The sequence below is a fragment of the Puma concolor genome, chromosome A2 (genome assembly GCF_028749965.1).
Source record: "Puma concolor isolate L17-30 chromosome A2, mPumCon1.1.hap2, whole genome shotgun sequence".
Classification (NCBI taxonomy): domain Eukaryota; kingdom Metazoa; phylum Chordata; class Mammalia; order Carnivora; family Felidae; genus Puma; species Puma concolor.
Window position 1 is genome coordinate 13,538,803 of NC_141668.1, and position 17,847 is coordinate 13,556,649.

The following is a 17,847-nucleotide window of genomic DNA, read 5'->3' on the forward strand; positions in this document are numbered from 1 at the left end:
CCTCCTTCTCCTTCAAGCCTTCTTCTCAGTAAGAATGGACTGCAGAAGAACTGATGGAACACACCATGGGTCAAACACATCCTCCTGCTCTGTTTATCATCTCTGAAAGATGATCAGCATCAAGGGATGGTTGGTGAGAAGATACTCCACACATCAAACAAGATCGGAATCCAAGCTCTGTCATCACCAAGTTCATGATCTTGGATAATTAATTTCCCAAAGTCTTAGTTTCCTCTTTTATAAGGTATTAATCCCAAGAAAACTTATCTACATGATATGTGATGATAACTGTATAATATCTATAGGATGCTTAGCGCTTGGTAGGTAATCAGCGATCAGCAAATGGTAGTCATTATCATTGTAATTGATAACAATATCACTCCTGTTAGGTCAAGGGAAAGTAGGATTTGTTACCAATTTGCAAATTAAGATCCAAAGAAGTTAAAAAATTTGTTCATAAACCTACAATGAATGGTAGAACCAATACTCAAACATAGATCTCTGAGTTCCAGTCCCTGCAGGGTGTGCCAATGGGATACACACATGTAACACCTTGATCTAGGAATCGATTCTCAAGGCCCAAAAGATCATCTCTTCTCCTGTAGAAAGCCAATACCACTCGTGCCATTTCTAGTTTTCCACACAGGCTTAGAAATCTGACACTAGGCCTCTAAGTTCCAATTCCTTCCCCTAATTCCTCAGAGATCTTGAAGATGTGAATATATCCAAGAACTATCTCTTCTTTTTGATAGTCACTCACCAATAAAGTCTTTAGTCTGTAACCAGGTGTGAATCAAGCAATCTTTAACTGCATTCTTGAGAGTAGGCAACTGAAACATATTGGTGGAGAAGAAAGTGAAAGGTACAGACAACTTTATCAGCATGAGGTCATTTTTAGGAGAGGTGGCAGTGAAGTTTGGGTGAACAATGATCTTCTCATAAGGTAAAATCTCCCCATGAAAGTCTCGAAGATTTGCGGAACTATCATGAAAGATGACCCAAAGATCTCTGGAAAATTAAAAAGAAAAAAAAAAGGATTGACACTCACAGGTCACAAGGCTAATCACCGCCCCCCCCCCCACACACACACACAATTTCCTTCTATAGTAACCCATTTAATCTTTTTCTCTCATGTTTGCCCATTTGATCTTTTTTTTTTTTAATTTTTTTAATGTTTATTTATTTTTGAGAGAGAGAGGGCGCGAGCAGGGGAGGGGCAGAGAGAGAAGGAGACACAGAATCCAAAACAGACTCCAGGCTCTGAGCTATCGGCACAGAGGCTGACACAGGGCTCGAACCCACAAACCATGAGATCACAACCTGAGCCAAAGTCAGATGCTCAAATGACTGAGCCACCCAGTGCCCCTGTCCATTTGATCTTTTATATGTAGGTGCCACATGGGGTCATGCAGGTGATGCACTATACAAGTCAATGGGTTACCATTCACATAGACTATAATGGGGATGGTGCCTCCAGGAGTTAAGCAGTGCAATGGCTTGGGCTCTACCCTTAGCATAATTCTCGAGAGAAGGTCCAATTCAAGACCTAGAAACAGCGGAAAGAAGCATGCAAATGGATAGTCAAGGCTTTTATGAAAGTAGTAGGTTCTGTTAGGGAGGCTTCTTCGGGAGTTGGGGGAAACAGGAAATGTGAAATTGTAAAGAGGAAATGAGTAACAGCTTCGAGAGGTTAAATATTTTAAAGGTATGGAGGATCACCTGAATATACTATGCTTTACTCATGTCTATCAAAACTGCTGGATTTACAGGGTCTTCCGGTAGATCTTTGGGAAAACAGTAGTCAAAGATCCTGGTTTTCCACTGAGATCCAGTTGAGATCCACTCTCACTAACATGGCTCAAAACCCTAAATTCAGGGGCACCTGGGTGGCTCAGTCAGTTAAGCGTCTGACTTTGGCTCAGGTCATGATCTCACAGCTTGTGAGCTCAAGACCCGCGTTGGGCTCTGTGCTGACAGCTCAGAGCCTGGAGGCTGCTTTGGATTCTGTGTCTCCCTCTTTCTTTGCCCCTCCCCTGCTTGTGCTCTCTGTGTCTCATAAATGAATAAATGTTAAAAAAAAAAATTTTTTTAACCTGAAATTCAGAACAGGGCACTCCTGTGAGGCCCCTGAGTCAGTCACTCAGGGATTTCTCTAGCAACAACAGTGAGATAGGTACCACACTGGTACTGAGCATCAATTTTTGTTGTTGTTGAGCTCCCAAATGCTAAGTTTATATTGTCTCCTAACAACAGTACCATTTGTCTCCCAGTCTGTCTTTGTCGCCTTATGGACAGTTATCAGATAAAGTCTAAAGAGAGAGGACAGAAATAGGCCTGATAAATTCATCCTTCAGTCAATCCCAAGGACTGACAAGTTTAAAAGATCTCATCAGAGCAGCATCCTTTAGACAAATTTTGCTTTGGCTCGCTTTTACAAGATATTATACATTATAAGGACTTTCCTTAGTTTTGTTGTGTTCCTGAGAACTACCACACTTAGTTTCATCTGCTTGGAGTGAAGGATTCTGCTAGGTGCTTAGATGGGGATGACTGGTCTTTGGCCAGGGTATCGTAACTGTTATAGTTCTCATTGGATCATCTTAGTCTATTTGGTTCTTTGTACCAAACACATGCTCCCTTTGTGTTTAAATTCATGTGATAGCTCTCCAGTCGGCATAATTCCCCAAGGACAATAAGAAAGTACAGTCGCCCCTCAGAGGAACTTTTGACAAGAGCAATGTTGTTCATTTGACAGATACATTAGAACAAAAAGGAAAGAAGCCTTCATGATAAGATTCTTTCTCTTTTATCTTTCTAAATGAGAGATCACTTAATGACCTTCGTCCCTCCATTTCCATACCTTGGGAATTAATGAGTACTGGGTTTAATTATACAACTTAAATTATACAACTTCTACAACTGAACCTGGGTGGTTCAGTCAGTTAGGCATCCAATTCTTGATTTTGGCTCAGTGCATGATCTCACGGTTCATGGGTTCCAGCCCCACATCAGGCTCCATGCTGACAGTGCAGAGCCTGCTTGGGTTTCTCTCTCTCTCCCTCTCTCTCTCTCTGCCCCTCCCATGCATGTGCTCTCTCTCTCTCTCTCTCTCAAAATAAATAAACAAACTTGTTTAAATCAGTTTTAGCAACTCTCTTGTGTGTCTTGTGTGTCAAATTGGCTTTTTCTGTTTCTAAGATTACTCTCCTTTCTTGCTGAAGGAAAGTCATTCATGTTTATAGTGTTGATTTAATAACTAAAACCAGTGCCCTCTAATATTTTATCCTTCCTCTATTTCTCTTTTTTCCTTCTGTTAAGAAATTTTGTGACTTATCATAAAATATATTTATAAGTAATTGCAGAAGTTTATATTTTAAAGAATTTATGATAAATAGATGATTCAGGCAAATTATAGTGAGTGCATTTCAGTTTAAGGCAGCTCTATGACATGTAAAACTAAACTATGGTGGAAAAACAAGAGAATAGTGGTTGCCTCTGAGGGATATGGATGGACCATAATGAAGAAGGGGTATAAGGAAGGCATTCGGATATCGTTTAACTTTGAATTCTGTTACATTAAATTTCCATATTAAAATTTATAAAGCAATGACTAAAAGAATAGGACATGTGTATATTCGACAACAAAAATGAAGAAGAATTAAAAGGTATCTAAAATATTAATCAAGTAAAAGGGCAAAAGCATTTTCACACAAATATAAAGAGTAGAAATTCAAAATAGGTAGAAAAAATCTGAGTATAATAATAATCAAAATAAATACAAATGGCCTAAACTCATCAGTTAAAAGACAGAAATTATAAACTGTATTTTTAGAAATCCTGCTATATGTAAATTAAGAGATGTGCTTAAATAAAAAAGATACAGAAAGGCAGAAAAGTAAAGATGTAAAATGATATACCAGGACAATACTAACCAACCAAACAACCAACCAGGATTGGCATGTTAATATCTGATAAATAGGCTCTAGGACAAACAATATTATATATATGAGAGAAAGTAATGACATACAGTAATAGCCTTGATTTATTGGGAATGTACACAAAGTACCTACATTATAAATGTACCTAAATTTACATATATTTAATAAAATACCCTAAAAAACATTTTTTAAAAAAGTAATAAAGTTATAGGACTATTTTGCTCAATCTACTAATACAGAAGAATATTTCAACTTAAATCTCTCAATTATTGATTTATTAAGCAAAAAAAAAAAATAAAAATAAAAATAGTAAGGATACCAAAGACTTAAACTACACAATTGAAGTTTGATATATAGAGAGACTTCTACCCTAAAATTAGAGAGTATACATTCTTTCATAACATGGGGGGTTGCAAAAATTGACTTGATACTGGTCTGAAAAGCAAGTCCCAATTCTTTTCAAAGAATTAGTATCACATAGATCACACTCTCTGACCACAAAAACAATTAAACTAGAACCCAAAGAATTTTTTTTAATTTGGAAAGTTATCCCTCAAAATTTACCCCTCCATATTCTAAACTTATGAATGAAAGATTTAATCATGAGGAAATTTTTAAAAATTATTTAGAATTAAAATAATAATGAAAATGTCCCTTTTCAAAGATGGCAAATAGAAAATCCACAGGAACATATATATAAATTACTAGAAACAGTAGGAGAATATAACAAAGCAACAAGCCATTAGATCAATTTATGAACACCAATTACATTTCCATCATCACTAACAAGTAGAAAATATAATTTTCTGAAAGTACATCAATTAAAATATAATAGCAAAATATAAAGCACTTTAAGAATAAATTTAATAAGATATGTGCAAGACATGTATTCAGATAAAATAAATTTCTTGAAACGCATTAAAGGGAAAGCTAAATAAGTGGAGAGATATGCCAGATTCATGGCTGGGAATAATCAATATCAGAAAAATATCAATTCTCCCCAGCTGATACAAAGAGCTAAAGCAATTCCAAATAAATCACAACAGAGTTTTTCATAAAGCTTGAAAAGTTATTTAAAAGAATACCTAAGTGTTCCTGATAAATAAAAACATGGTTGGCCTACCCTATCAGAAATCACGAATTATAATAAAGTCATAATTTTTAAGACACTGTGGAATTGGTCTATAATAAATAACCCAAAGGAGCAGTACAGAGACAGAGAGACCCAAAACAGACCCATGCAAAAATAAAGAATTTTGATAGATGTCAGAAGTGGTGTTGCAGGTTGTTGAAGAAAGAAGAGACCATTAGATAAATGAAATGTGGATATTTAGCTTACTATGTTAAAAACAACAAAACTGGATCCCTACTTCACAGCATTCACAAAAATCAGTTCCAAATGATATAAATACTTAAATATAAAATCAAGTCTTTAGAATCTCTAGAAATAACCTTAAAGAAATATCTTTCTGATCTTGATGTCATAAAGAATATTTTCAACCAGTCACAATACCCAACAACCACAAATAAAGATTGATAATTTAAATGTTAAATCATATTATAGTCAAATGAAGAGCTCTTATTAATCAAAATACACCATTAAAGAGAAGATCAAGCCACAAAGAAGATATTTTCAACATATGTAATTGACAAAAGAGTTATATCTAGGGCATTTATAGAAGTTCTACAAAGCAATTTTTTTTGAAAAGTCACAAAATGTTCAAAAAACATGAAAGAATATATCCCAGAAGAAATATTAATAGCAGAAGGAAGAGGATGGAGAAGGACAAGGAGGAGGAGAAAAAAATAAGCCAATCATCGCTACTAATAAAGATAATAAAATTATGAGCATAACAAGAAATTTAACACAATCAGCAAAATAATAAAAAAGTTGGACAATACTCAATGCTGGAAAATGCTTATAAATCGCTGGAGGATGTGTAAAGTGAACATTAGCATCCTCTATGACATCCAGGAGATGTTGTTGCAGATACACCGATATGTATGCATGTATATGTGTATATATATACATCTATATGTGTGTGTGTATTGCAGATATACACATGAGAATACCTTCCAAGGTACATGGTACAACTATGATTACAGTAACCATTCACAATAGCAGAAACCTAGAAATAACTCAAATGTCTACCAAGAAAAGAATGAACAAATTGTGATAGTCACATTTAAATATTATACTGTAATGAAAAATGAAATATAATCATATCCCTAACATTTTGGATGAATCTTAAAAACATTAAGAATGATTTGCAAGGTCAGGGTGCCTGGGTGGCTCAGTCAGTTGAGCATCGACTCTTGATTTCTGCTCAGGTCATGATCTCACAGTTGGGGAGTTCGAGCCCCGCAACGGGCTCTGTGCTGACAGTGCAGAGCCTGCTTGGGATTCTGTCTCCCTCTCTCTCTGCCCCTCCCCTGATCACTCTTTATCTCTCTCTCTCTCAACAATAAATAAATAAATAAATATTTTTTTAAAAAAAGAGTGGCCTGCAAAGTTATTTTTACCTATACGTAAGGTATCATATTACACCGTATTACTTTTCCTTTTGGGACATGTCAAACATAAGAATGTGGAACATTCCTTAGTCAAGTTGTATCTGAGTAGCTGAACTCCCTTTTACCATGATAGTCCTAGAATCTCTTGACCACAAAGTGTTTAGAATTCCCACAAGAAGTGCGGAGGCCCAGCCTCGGAGCCTGGGAACAGAGTGGATGGATCCCCATCACTTACGGTAAGAAGCAGTGTGCAGCCGTCAACACCCACTGAGGGGCAATCAGAGTCCCCACACAGGACCGATAACTGGAATTCAGGTAAAATAAGTAGAGAAGGTGATTTAACCCTTCTATGTCTTCACTAACAAATGAAACACCACCTGGAAGACAGAGAGAAGAGAATCAAGGGATATAAACTGGCTGACTAAAGAGAACTCAAGGTGCTTATAGAGATTTCAGAATGCTGGTATCAGTTAATATAAATATTTACCACTTATTAATCACTTAGCCCCTACTCTATGGTACTAGAGAACCATACTGTACAAAACACTGTATTAAAGTACTTGATGTACTTTTTAATTTTTTTTTATTTTTCACAGGAAAAAAAACTATAGGGTGTATAAATTTTATATTATCTTACAGATTAAGAATTTATTGAAGAGAGTGTCTTTTCCACATTGAATATTCTAGTCTTCTTTGTCATAGATTAATTGACCATATAATCATGGGTTTATTTCTGGGCTCTCTATTCTGTTCCAGTGATCTATGTGTTTTTGTGACAGTACCATACTGTTTTACTCTACAGCTTTGTAGTACGACTTGAAACCTGGAATTGTGAGGTCTCCAGCTTTGTTGTTCTTTCTCAAGATAGACAATATAATGGAATATTAGGCAGCCATAAAAAAGGATGTGATAGTGCCATTTGCAATGATATGAATAGACCTAGAGGGTTTTATGCAAAGTGAAATATGTCAGACTGAGAAAGACAAATACCACATACGTGGAATCTAAAAAAATCTGATAAATAAACAAACAAAAAAGAGAAATAGGCCTATAAATACAGAGAACAAACTGATGGTTAACAGAGGGCAGGGGGATGAGGGGATGGAAAAAATGGGCACAAGTTTCTATAGAATAAATAAGTCATGGGAATACAGTCCATGATATTCTAAAAGCTAGTATGGTGCCAGATGGTAACTATAATTATGGTGAGCATAGTATAATGTATAAACTCAGTGGAATCACTGAATCACTATGCTGTAGACCTGTAATGTTGTGTGTCAACTGTATTCAATTTTTTTATTTAAATAAAATTAGCACACGAGGTCATATGACCAGTGAATGATGGTTGGTTCAAAGATTCAGACTTCAGTCCATGTGATTCCAAATCCCATTTATGCACTTCTCTTCTACAGGACCTCCCTGCCTCTCCTCACCCAGTTTGCTGCTTTCCAGAGTGACTTAGCTTATTTCTAACCTTCCAAAGGCTTAAGGATTCTTGGCTGTATCCACAGTCAAGCATTGCAGCCTTTCCTATAGCTCCCTGATTTTTCCTACTGGTTGACTACAGGGACACTCTGAGACCAGTCATCATAACTCCTGCAGGAAAAAAAAAATAAGTAATTAAAAATAAAACTTTAATTCTGGCAAAAGAATATAGGGAGAGATACTCTATACAGACACTGAAGTATAGTACACTACTTATCCTCTGGAAACAGATGCCTTGATTCAAATTCGGGCTGTATCCTTAGGAGTATGGACTTGAACAAATTATGTAGATCCCTATGTTAATTTCCTTACTTGTACACTGAGATCATAACAACTTCTTTCCTAGGGTTTCTGTGAGAAATAAATGTGGTAATATATGTAAATTGTTTGGAAGAATGTTTCATGTATAATGTGTGTTCAGTAAATGTTATTTCTTACTAATTCAGCTTCAAGTATATTTTAATGTTGAGAAAGTGCAAAACAATGTTCAAAACGAGACAAAGACAAAGCCCTTTCATGATCCCCAATATGACTAAACATCAGCTATTAACTGATACGTCTTTTCTTTGCATTATTGCTATTATCAGTGACAGCTCTATTTTAATCCTCCACTTCCTTAAAAAAAACCTTTTGAGAAACCCAATTCTGAACTGATCCCATTTCTCTAAATCCATCTTCAAAATTATCCAGCATAGGCTCAAACCCTGTAAGATGCCCCTCCCATCTGGGGTACTTCTGAGGTTCTCTGGAGTGTGTTCTTCCCACTGCATAAAGAAAAAAAAAAACCTCACTATTCTCATTATTGCTGTGTTCTTGGTGCCATTTGGTTGATGGGTACAACAAAGGCAGATTAAATCCTGCTTTCTCCAGTTTAGGAACAGCAGGAAAATAGAAAACTATTTTTTAAGTTTTTATTTTAATTCCAGTTAGTTAATATACAGTGCTGTCAGTTCTGAGTGTACAATATAGTAGTTTAACACTTCCATACAACACCCAGCGCCCATCACAAGTGCACTCCTTAATCCTCATCACCTATTTCATCCATCCCCCCGCCCACCTCTCTTCCAGTAACCATCAGTTTGTTCTCTATAGTGAAGAGTCTGTTTCTTGGTTTGCCTCTCTTTTTTCCTCTTTGCCTGTTTGCTTTGTTTTTTAAATACCACACGAGTGAAATCATGGTATTTGTCTTTCTCTAACTTATTTCATTTGGCATAATACTCTCTAGCTCTATCAACATCATTGCATATGGCAAGATTTCATTCTTTTTTATGGCTGAGTAATATTCCATTGTGAATATATATCACATCTTCTTTATCCATTTATCGGTCAATGGATACTTGGATTGTTTCCATAGTTTGGCTATGGTAGATAATGCTTCTATAAACATTGGGGTGCATGTATTCCTTTCAACTAGCAGATGTGCTAGATCACAGGGTAGTTCTGTTTTTAACTTTTTGAGGAACCTCCATACTGGTTTCCACAGTGACTGTACCAGTTTGCATTCCCACCAGCAGTATAAGAGAGTTCTTTTTTTCCCACATCCTCACCCAACACTTGTTTATTGTGTTTTTGATTTTAGCCATTCTGACACATGTGAGGTGATCTCATTGTGGTTTTGAGTTGCACTTCTCTGATGAGTGATGTTGAGCATCTCTTCATGTATCTGTTGGCCATCTGTATGTCTTCTTCTGACAAATGTCTACTTATGTCTTCTGACCATTTTTTAATTGGATTATTCATTTGGGGGGGTACTAAGTTTTATAAGTTCTTTATATATTTTGGGTACTAACCCTTTATCAGGTATGTCATTTGCAAATATTTTCTCCCATTCAGTAGACTGCCTTTTACTTTTGTTGATTATTTCCTTCACTGTGCAGATGCTTTTTATTTTATGAAGCCCCTATAGTTTATGTTTACTTTTGTTTCCCTTGCCTCAGGGGACATATCTAGAAAAAAGGTGCTATTGCCAATGTCAAAGACCATTTTTATGGCTTCAGGTCTCACATTTAGGTCTTTAATCCATTTTGAATGGTTTTTTCTTCAAGATTGCTTTGGCTGTTCAGGTCTTTTGTGGGATTTTAGGATTCTTTGTTCAAGTTCTATGAGAAATGCTATTGATATTTTGATAAGGATTGCAATAAATGCGTAGATTGCTTTGGGTAGTATAAACATTTTAATAATATTTTTCTTCCAATCCATGAGCATGGAATGTCTGTTTCTTTGTGTCATCTTCAATTTCTTTCATCAGTGTTTTATAGTTTTCAGAGTACAGGTCTTTCACCTCTTTGGTTTGGTTTATCTTAGGTATCTTAAGGGTCTTGGTGCAGTTGTAAATGGGACTGATTCCTTAATTTCTCTTTCTGCTGCCTCATTACTGGTATATAGAAATGCAACAGATTTCTAAATGTTGATTCCTATTTCAGTTTTGGTAGTTTATATGTTTCTAGGAATTTATCCATTTCTTCTAGGTTATCCAATCTGTTTGCATAGTTTTTCATAATATGCTCTTACAATTGTTTGTATTTCTGTGATGCTGGTTGTTATTTCTCCTCTCTCATTTGTGATTTTATTAATTATCAATTTTATTAATTTTTTCAAAGAACCAACTCCTGGTTTCATTCATCTGTTCTATTTTTGTTTTGTTTTTTAGTTTCTACATCCTTTATTTCTGCTCTAATCTTTGTAATTTCCTTCCTTCTGCTGGCTTTAGGCTTTGTTTGTTATTCTTCTTCTAGCTCCTTTAGGTGTAAGGTTAGGTTGTTTATTTGAGATTTCTTTTGCTTCTTGACGTAGACCTGTATTGCTACATATTTCCCTCTTAGGACTGCTTTTGCTGTATCCCAATGTTTTGGACTGTTGTGTTTCCATTTTTATGTGTTTCCATGTATTTTTAAAATTTCTTCTTTGATTCCCTGGTTCAGTTTTAGTAGCATGTAGTTTAACTTCCATGCATTTGTAGTCTTCACAAATTTTCTTGTGGTTGAATTCTAGGTTCATAATGTTGTGGTCAAAAAAAGGTGTACCATATGATTTCAATCTTTTTAGTATTTATTGAGGCCTGTTTTATGACCTAACTTGAGACCTATTCTGGAGAATTTTCCATGTGCACTTGAAAAGAATGTGTATTCTGCTGGTTTAGGATGGAATATTCTGAATATATGTTATATCCATCTGGTCCAGTGTCATTCAAAGCCACTGTTTTCTCGTCTATTTTCTGTTTAGATGCTCTATCCATTGATGTAAGTGGGGTGTTAAAGTCCCCTACTATTATTGTGTTATTATCAATCAGTTCCTTTATGCTTGTTATTAACTTTTACATATTTGGGTGTTTTCATGTTGGAGGCATAAATATTTATAATTATTAGATCTTGCTGGATTGTCCCCTTTACTATTATATAGTACCCTTCTTTTATCTTGTAACAGTCTTTGTTTTAAAGTTTAGCTGGTCTGATATAAATATTGCTACTCCGTGCTTTCTTTTGACCTCCATTTACATGATAATTGTTTCTCCACCCCCTCATTTTCAATCTGCAGGTATTTTCAGGTATAAAATGAGTTTCTTATAGGCAGCATATAGTTGGGTTTTTTTAATGTTTATTTGTTTTTGAGAGAGAGAGTGACAGAGTGCAAGTTGGGGAGGGGCAGAGAGAGAGGGAGACACAGAATCTGAAGCAGGCTCCAGGCTCTGAGCTGTCAGCACACAGCCCAACGTGGGGCTTGAACTCATGAACCATGATATCATGACCTGAGCCAAAGTCAGACACTTAACCGACTGAGCCACCTAGGCACACTTAGTTGGGTCTGTTTTTAAATACATTCGTACACCTCTGTCTTTTGATTGGAGCATTTAGTCCACTTACATTCAAAGTAATTATTGATAGATATGTATTTACTGCCATTTTATTACTTGTTTTGTTATTGTTTCTGGAGATTTTCTCTGATCCTTTCTTGTCTTTGTCACTTTGTTCCAATTTGGGTTTCTCTTGCTTTGTCAATTTATGTTTCTGGGTCCTAGGGTTTTCACTTATAGACGATAAGTAGTGAAGGAACAATGATGTGTACACTATCCCCCACTATCTGGGACAGTGTCTGGCACATGGTAGGAACTCAAAATGTATGAGTGATTGGAGTAAAATTCACCTTGTTTGCAGGGATCCACTGGGAGGCTCTGAAATTAATGAAATGGTTTTCTGAATCCATAAGTGAAGCAACCATCATCAGAAGACTAAGACCTAATGTTATGTATATGTGTGTGTACTTTTTTCCCAAATTCATATATGCATGCATTTATTTAAAAAAATATTTCCTGAATATCTACTATGTGCCAGGCAACATATTTGATGTTAATATAAAAGGGTATTCAATAGAAGTAGACTTTGCCTTCATGAAATGAGGGAGGGAGACAATAAGCAAATAAACACATCAATAGACAGCTATAAGTTGGATGAGATAGAATGTTCCATGAGAAAGAATAAGAAGAGAGGGTAAACAAAGGATCTAATTTAGTTTGGGTGGGCAAAAAAGTACTTGCCGGGTAAGTGACGGGTAATCTGAGACAGCAAAGATGAGAAAAACCAGCCATGGGAAGAGCAGAAGAAAGAGCTTTTCCAGAACTGCGTGTGCAAAGGCTCAAGGATGGGAAAGAACTGGGAAATGCTCAGGAGTCTGAAGACAGCCAAAGAAATTGAAGCCTAGTGGGAGAGGAAAAGATTGGCCTAAAAGGAGCCTTGAGAGGAGGATTTTATTCTAAGTGTAATAAAAAATCTATTAAAGAATTTGAATGTACATGTGATCCAATTATTTTTTTAAAAATCACTGGATTTAAAAAAAAATCACTGGATTTTTATTAGAAATGGATTGTAGAAACAGTCGCGCTTACTGAAGTGACCTGGCAAAAAGTGACGTGCCTTGCACTGAAGTAGCAGTGGGGGAGTTGGAGAAAAGCATCTAAGTGGATGGATGGACATAAGACCTATTTCAAAAATAAAACTGACAGGAAATCCATTTAAACAGTATTCTGATAATAAGATACACATTGCTTTAACAAAGATTATCTACCTTCTCATTACATAAGTATTCAATCAATAATTATCATTAAAAGATTCAAAATAGGGGTGCCTGGGTGGCTCAATCAGTTGAGCATCTGACTCTTGATTTCAACTCAGGTCATGATCCCAGGGTTGTGGGATCAAGCCCTGTGTCAGGCTCCATGCTGAGAGTGGAGCCTACTTGCCTACTTGGGATTCTTTCTCTCTTTCTCTCTCTTTCCTTCTGCTCCTCTCCCCCACTTGCACTATAAGTAAGTAAGTAAGTAAGTAAGTAAGTAAATAAATAAATAAATAAATAAATAAATAAATAAACAAACAAATAAATAAATAAATTTTAAGACTAAAAGGGGTTCTCATGCTCAGAAAAGTTGAGAACCATTGACACAGAAAATCTTCACGTTCCTTCACTCTAAGATATTCCAGTGTATAAATCTAAGTCTTATTTAATTCCCACAATCTATCCCTGACTCCAGACCTTCTCTGGTTGGCCTTTAAGAAGTATGCACTACACTAGCTCCTTCTTACCTGCAGCAACAAGACAGAGCTCCTTCAAGCCACAGGGACTTCCAAGGAAAGCTGAGGAACACATTTTCTCCTAATATACCTGGCTGAGCCCCCAACTAAATATGGGTCATTTACTCTAAAACTTCTCAGATTTCTTTCCACCAAAGCCCTGGTGTCCTAACTCACTCTTGACTGAGCTTTACAAAGTCACTGATTCTAAGAATGTGCTAGAAACTTACACATTGCCTCCTTTCCTTCCATTCCAATTGGTCCTTGCCTATTTTACCTTCCCTCTCTACCTGAGTCAGATTCCTTTATTCATCATTTTAATGATATTCTTATTACTCTTCAGAACTCCCTTGTCCTAATGTCCTTGAGTCATACTTCAACTGGGCAAATCTTAACTCCGTATTCATGCAACATCGGCCTCCACTGCGTCTGCAGCTTCAACTTTCTTAACTTGCCACAGACATAGAACACATTAACTACCTCCTCCTCCTAGAAACAGCTCCTCTGATGGTGTATATTACACTTTTATTTTCTCCTGCCTCATAAGGTACTTTACTGGGCTCTCCTCTTCCAGCAGCCCCTAAAGCATTAGAGCTCACCTTTCCATTTGATCCAAGAAGGAGTAGCCCCATTCCCCCCAGCTCTTCAGTTCCTCAACTGAAAGCCCCTGCACAACAAACACAACAAACAAAGATAGAAAGACTCTGAATAATGGAAAGAAGTAAGGGGACTGCCTAAGGAACCTGGGGACTTAAGGAACAGCCTAACACCAACTTCCCTGGGTATACTCATCAAAATTAAAAACAATTGCTTTATAAAAGACCCTCTGAAGACAGTTTAAAGACAAGTTATAGACTTGGAAATATATGTGCAAACCTCCTGGCTGAGAAAAGACTTGTATCTGATCTATATACATACTCTCAGACTCAACAGTCTGATTAAAAAATAGGAAAAAGACAAGAAAAAACACTTCACTAAAGAAAATATCCATGAGGTAAACAGGCATATGAAGAGATATTCAACATCCTCAGTCACAGGAAAAATAAACATTAAAATTTCAATGAGGTATTACTATGTATCTAACAGAACAGCTAGTATGAAAAATAGTGCAATTTGGTGACAACACCAAATGCTGGCATGGAGGTAGAGAAAATAGGTCACTTACATATTGTTGGTGAGAATCTAAAATGGTGAAGCCAACCTGAAAAACAATATGCTATAAAACTAAACATACAATTACCATATGGCAGAAACTGCACTCTTGGACTTACATCCCAGACAAACAAAAACTTACTATCACACAAAAATGCAGCAGGTTTATTCTTAAAAGTTAAAACCTGAAAACAACCTAGATGTCCTTCAATGGATGAATGATTAAGCAAACCAGAGTACATCCATTCCACAGAATAATAGTAATAAAAAGAATTAATAGTTAATATACACACATCTTGGACAAATCTCTAGGGGATTATGCTAAATGAAAAGAGCCAATCCTAAAATACAACATACTGTATGATTCCATTTGTATAATATTCTTGAAACAAGAAAATTACAGAAATGGAGAACACATCAGTAGTTGCCATGGGTTAGGGAAGGGGGACGGCGTGGAGGAGGGAGAATGAAATGGTGTGTGGGTAGAAGGGCAATAGGAAGGAGGCTCTGCTGATGGACTGTTCTGTGTCCTGAAAATGGTGGTGGATGCACAGACCTACACATGTGAAGTTGTACAGATTTAAATACACACACACACACACACACACGCGCGCGCGCGCGCGTGCGCAGGTAAAACTGGGGAAAGGTGAATAAACTCTGTGGATCATACCAATGTTACTCCCATGATTTGCTATCGTGCCATAGTTACACAAGATGTTACCATGGTGGAAACTACAGGAAGGACACGTGGGACTCCTCTGTACATTTCTTGCAACTTCCTATAAATGCATAATTATTTCAAAATAAAAATTTTAAACCAAGAAAGGCAACCGGAATTCTTCATAGTTCTGTCTTTTACACATTTCTTTTCTGTAAATTCTTTTCAAGTAATCTTTTTCACTCATTCCTATGAATTCAAATCCTTTCAAAATTCCCAAATTCCCAAATCTGTATCCCAGCTCAGACTCCTGTCGTGAGTTCCCGACCCTTGGATTCAGGTGGACATCTCCATTTGATATCTCAAAAGCACTTCGAACTCAGTAAGTCAAAAATGTAATTTGTCTTCTTCCCCAAATGCCTCCTTCTTTTCCAGTGTTCCCTATTTCAGTAAATTGTAGCACCATTCACCCAACCAGAAATCTGGATGCCACCCTTTACTTTTTCCTACCCTTCATTCCTCACATTCAACTGACCACAACTTCTATCTCCTTGTTACCTCCGGAATCCTTTTACCTTCTTACATCCTCACTGCCACCACCCTAGTCTACTCTGTTGCCCTGAGAGTTGCAACAGTCTCTTAAATTTCTCCCCAGATCTTTCCCACCAACAACCCATATCTCTAGTCAAATCCATTCTCCTACTGAAGTCACATGAATATTTTACAATCATAAATGTGGTAATATAACTCTCATATTTAAAACTCTTTAAAGGATTCCTATTATACTCAGGATCATTTCTAAAATTAAGGCTAAAAGACCCTCTACTATATGATTCTTAATCTACTTCCTTCCTCTGTGCTCCAACCACACAGATGGGCTTTTAGTTAAACATGTCACACCTCATGACCTTCACACTTACTGGCTTCTCTATCTAAAACGACCTACCCAGTCCCTACCCAATTAACTTGGTTAACTCTACTCAGTCTAACATAGGTATAGGAATCACGGCATGTCATTAAAAGATACATATTTTTCTCATGTTGCACATACAGAAACTGAGGTTCAGAGAGGTTAGGGTATCTGTCCCTAACTAGGTAAGAGAGCATAAATGCCTAATTACAGAGCCATACCAACTTCATTATGGGCATGTTATAATTACTCTGTGCCTTGGTTTCCTCATCAAAAAAAAAAAAAAATGACAGCAATAATACTTATGGCACAAAGTTGTTTTCAGAATTAAATGGGTTAGAGGCACCTGGGTAGCTCACTTGGCTCAGCGACTAACTCTTGATTTCGGCTCAGGTCATGATATCAGGGGTTCGTGGGTTTGAGCCCCCTGTGGGGCTCCTGGGATTCTCTCTCTCCCTTTCTCTCGGCCCCTCCCTGCCTCCTGTGCTCCCCTGCACAAGCCTGTGCACTAGCACTCTCTCTTTCTCTCTCAAAAATAAATAAATAAACTTAAAAAAAGAATTTAATGAGTTAACACGTAAAGAGCAGTATCTATTATATAAGCACTATATAAGTATATGTTTTTATGGTGGCGGCAGTGATGGTGATGATGATGATTATTATTATTATTATCATTGCACATTACATTTAAACCACAAAGGGCAAAAGTGACATTTTCCTTTTGAACCCTACAGCAGAATACCTGCTGCTTTGTTTCCTACGTGTTTTATAAGTTCCTATACACGCTTCCAGGCTCCTATCTCCACCTTCCTTTCCGGATTGCCTCCATGCTTTAGCCCAAGAACTTTATCATACATTGAGAGGAGATTTGAATCCCAAAATAAAAAGTTTTACTTAGGTCCTACAAATGACTGAGACTGTACAGAAAAGGAGTAATGTATCTTCCCCCTCCCAAACTTGCATGCCCTTGACCCTCCAGCTCTCCTCCCCAACACAGCTCCATAGCCTCACCCCCAGACAGCGTCCTAATAGACGACAGCATCCTAATAACCGTGACAAAGAGATCCCTTCGGTCACTCACCAGTCACCATCAGCAAGGTTAACAGGATACGATTCATGCTGATGTCTGAATCCTGCGCTGAGGATATGGATGGAAACTAACAGGCACAAGACAGGGACAGAACTTATGCCCTGCTTGGGGATTCTGAACAGCAGGTGCAGAAGGTGCAGGCAGGAGATCCGAGGATACAGATTCTACAGAAGTCTATCATCTAGGGGCATCTCCTTCCACTCTGGACCCTCAGTGTGAAAGCGGGTTCATCAGTCGCAGCTGCCCACCTCTGTCAGTAGGCACAGAAACCTCAGTCTGATGAGGCCGGCCCTATGGGAAGATGAGCAGGGATCTGAGCTTTATCCACCTCATCTAGGGAAAAGAATTCCAAAGCAGGCGTCAAGCAGACCTTCTGTGGAGTTCAAATTCATCACAAGTTTCTCCCCTGGCCTCTCAGTTCTTTCCACTGGTCCCTTCCCCACAATGTGTGACTAGCATCCCTCCTTCTACATGTCCCATTGACCCCTTTCCTTTCCGGGCCACTCTGATGAAGCAGAGCTGAGTCCCACCCTTCTGTG

The 17,847-nt window shown here is 37.2% G+C and overlaps 1 protein-coding gene across 3 annotated transcripts in view; it reads right to left on the reverse strand.

Annotated features, from left to right (window-relative positions):
* The window catches only part of LOC112866450 (trypsin-4-like), a 92,283-nt gene extending 74,448 nt beyond the window's left edge, over positions 1-17,835 (reverse strand). For all 3 annotated transcript variants that reach the window (XR_015244429.1, XM_086688357.1, XM_086688356.1), the window contains exons 1-3: positions 17,300-17,835; positions 6,688-6,829; positions 761-1,008 (exon numbers count right to left, since the gene is read on the reverse strand). Coding sequence is in view for 2 of the 3 variants with exons in the window: in XM_086688357.1 (XP_086544483.1) it covers positions 761-1,008; positions 6,688-6,829; positions 17,300-17,336 (427 nt within the window). In the remaining variant the exon portion in view is untranslated. The remainder of the gene's footprint in view (positions 1-760; positions 1,009-6,687; positions 6,830-17,299) is intronic.
* Positions 17,836-17,847: the final 12 nt, after the last annotated feature.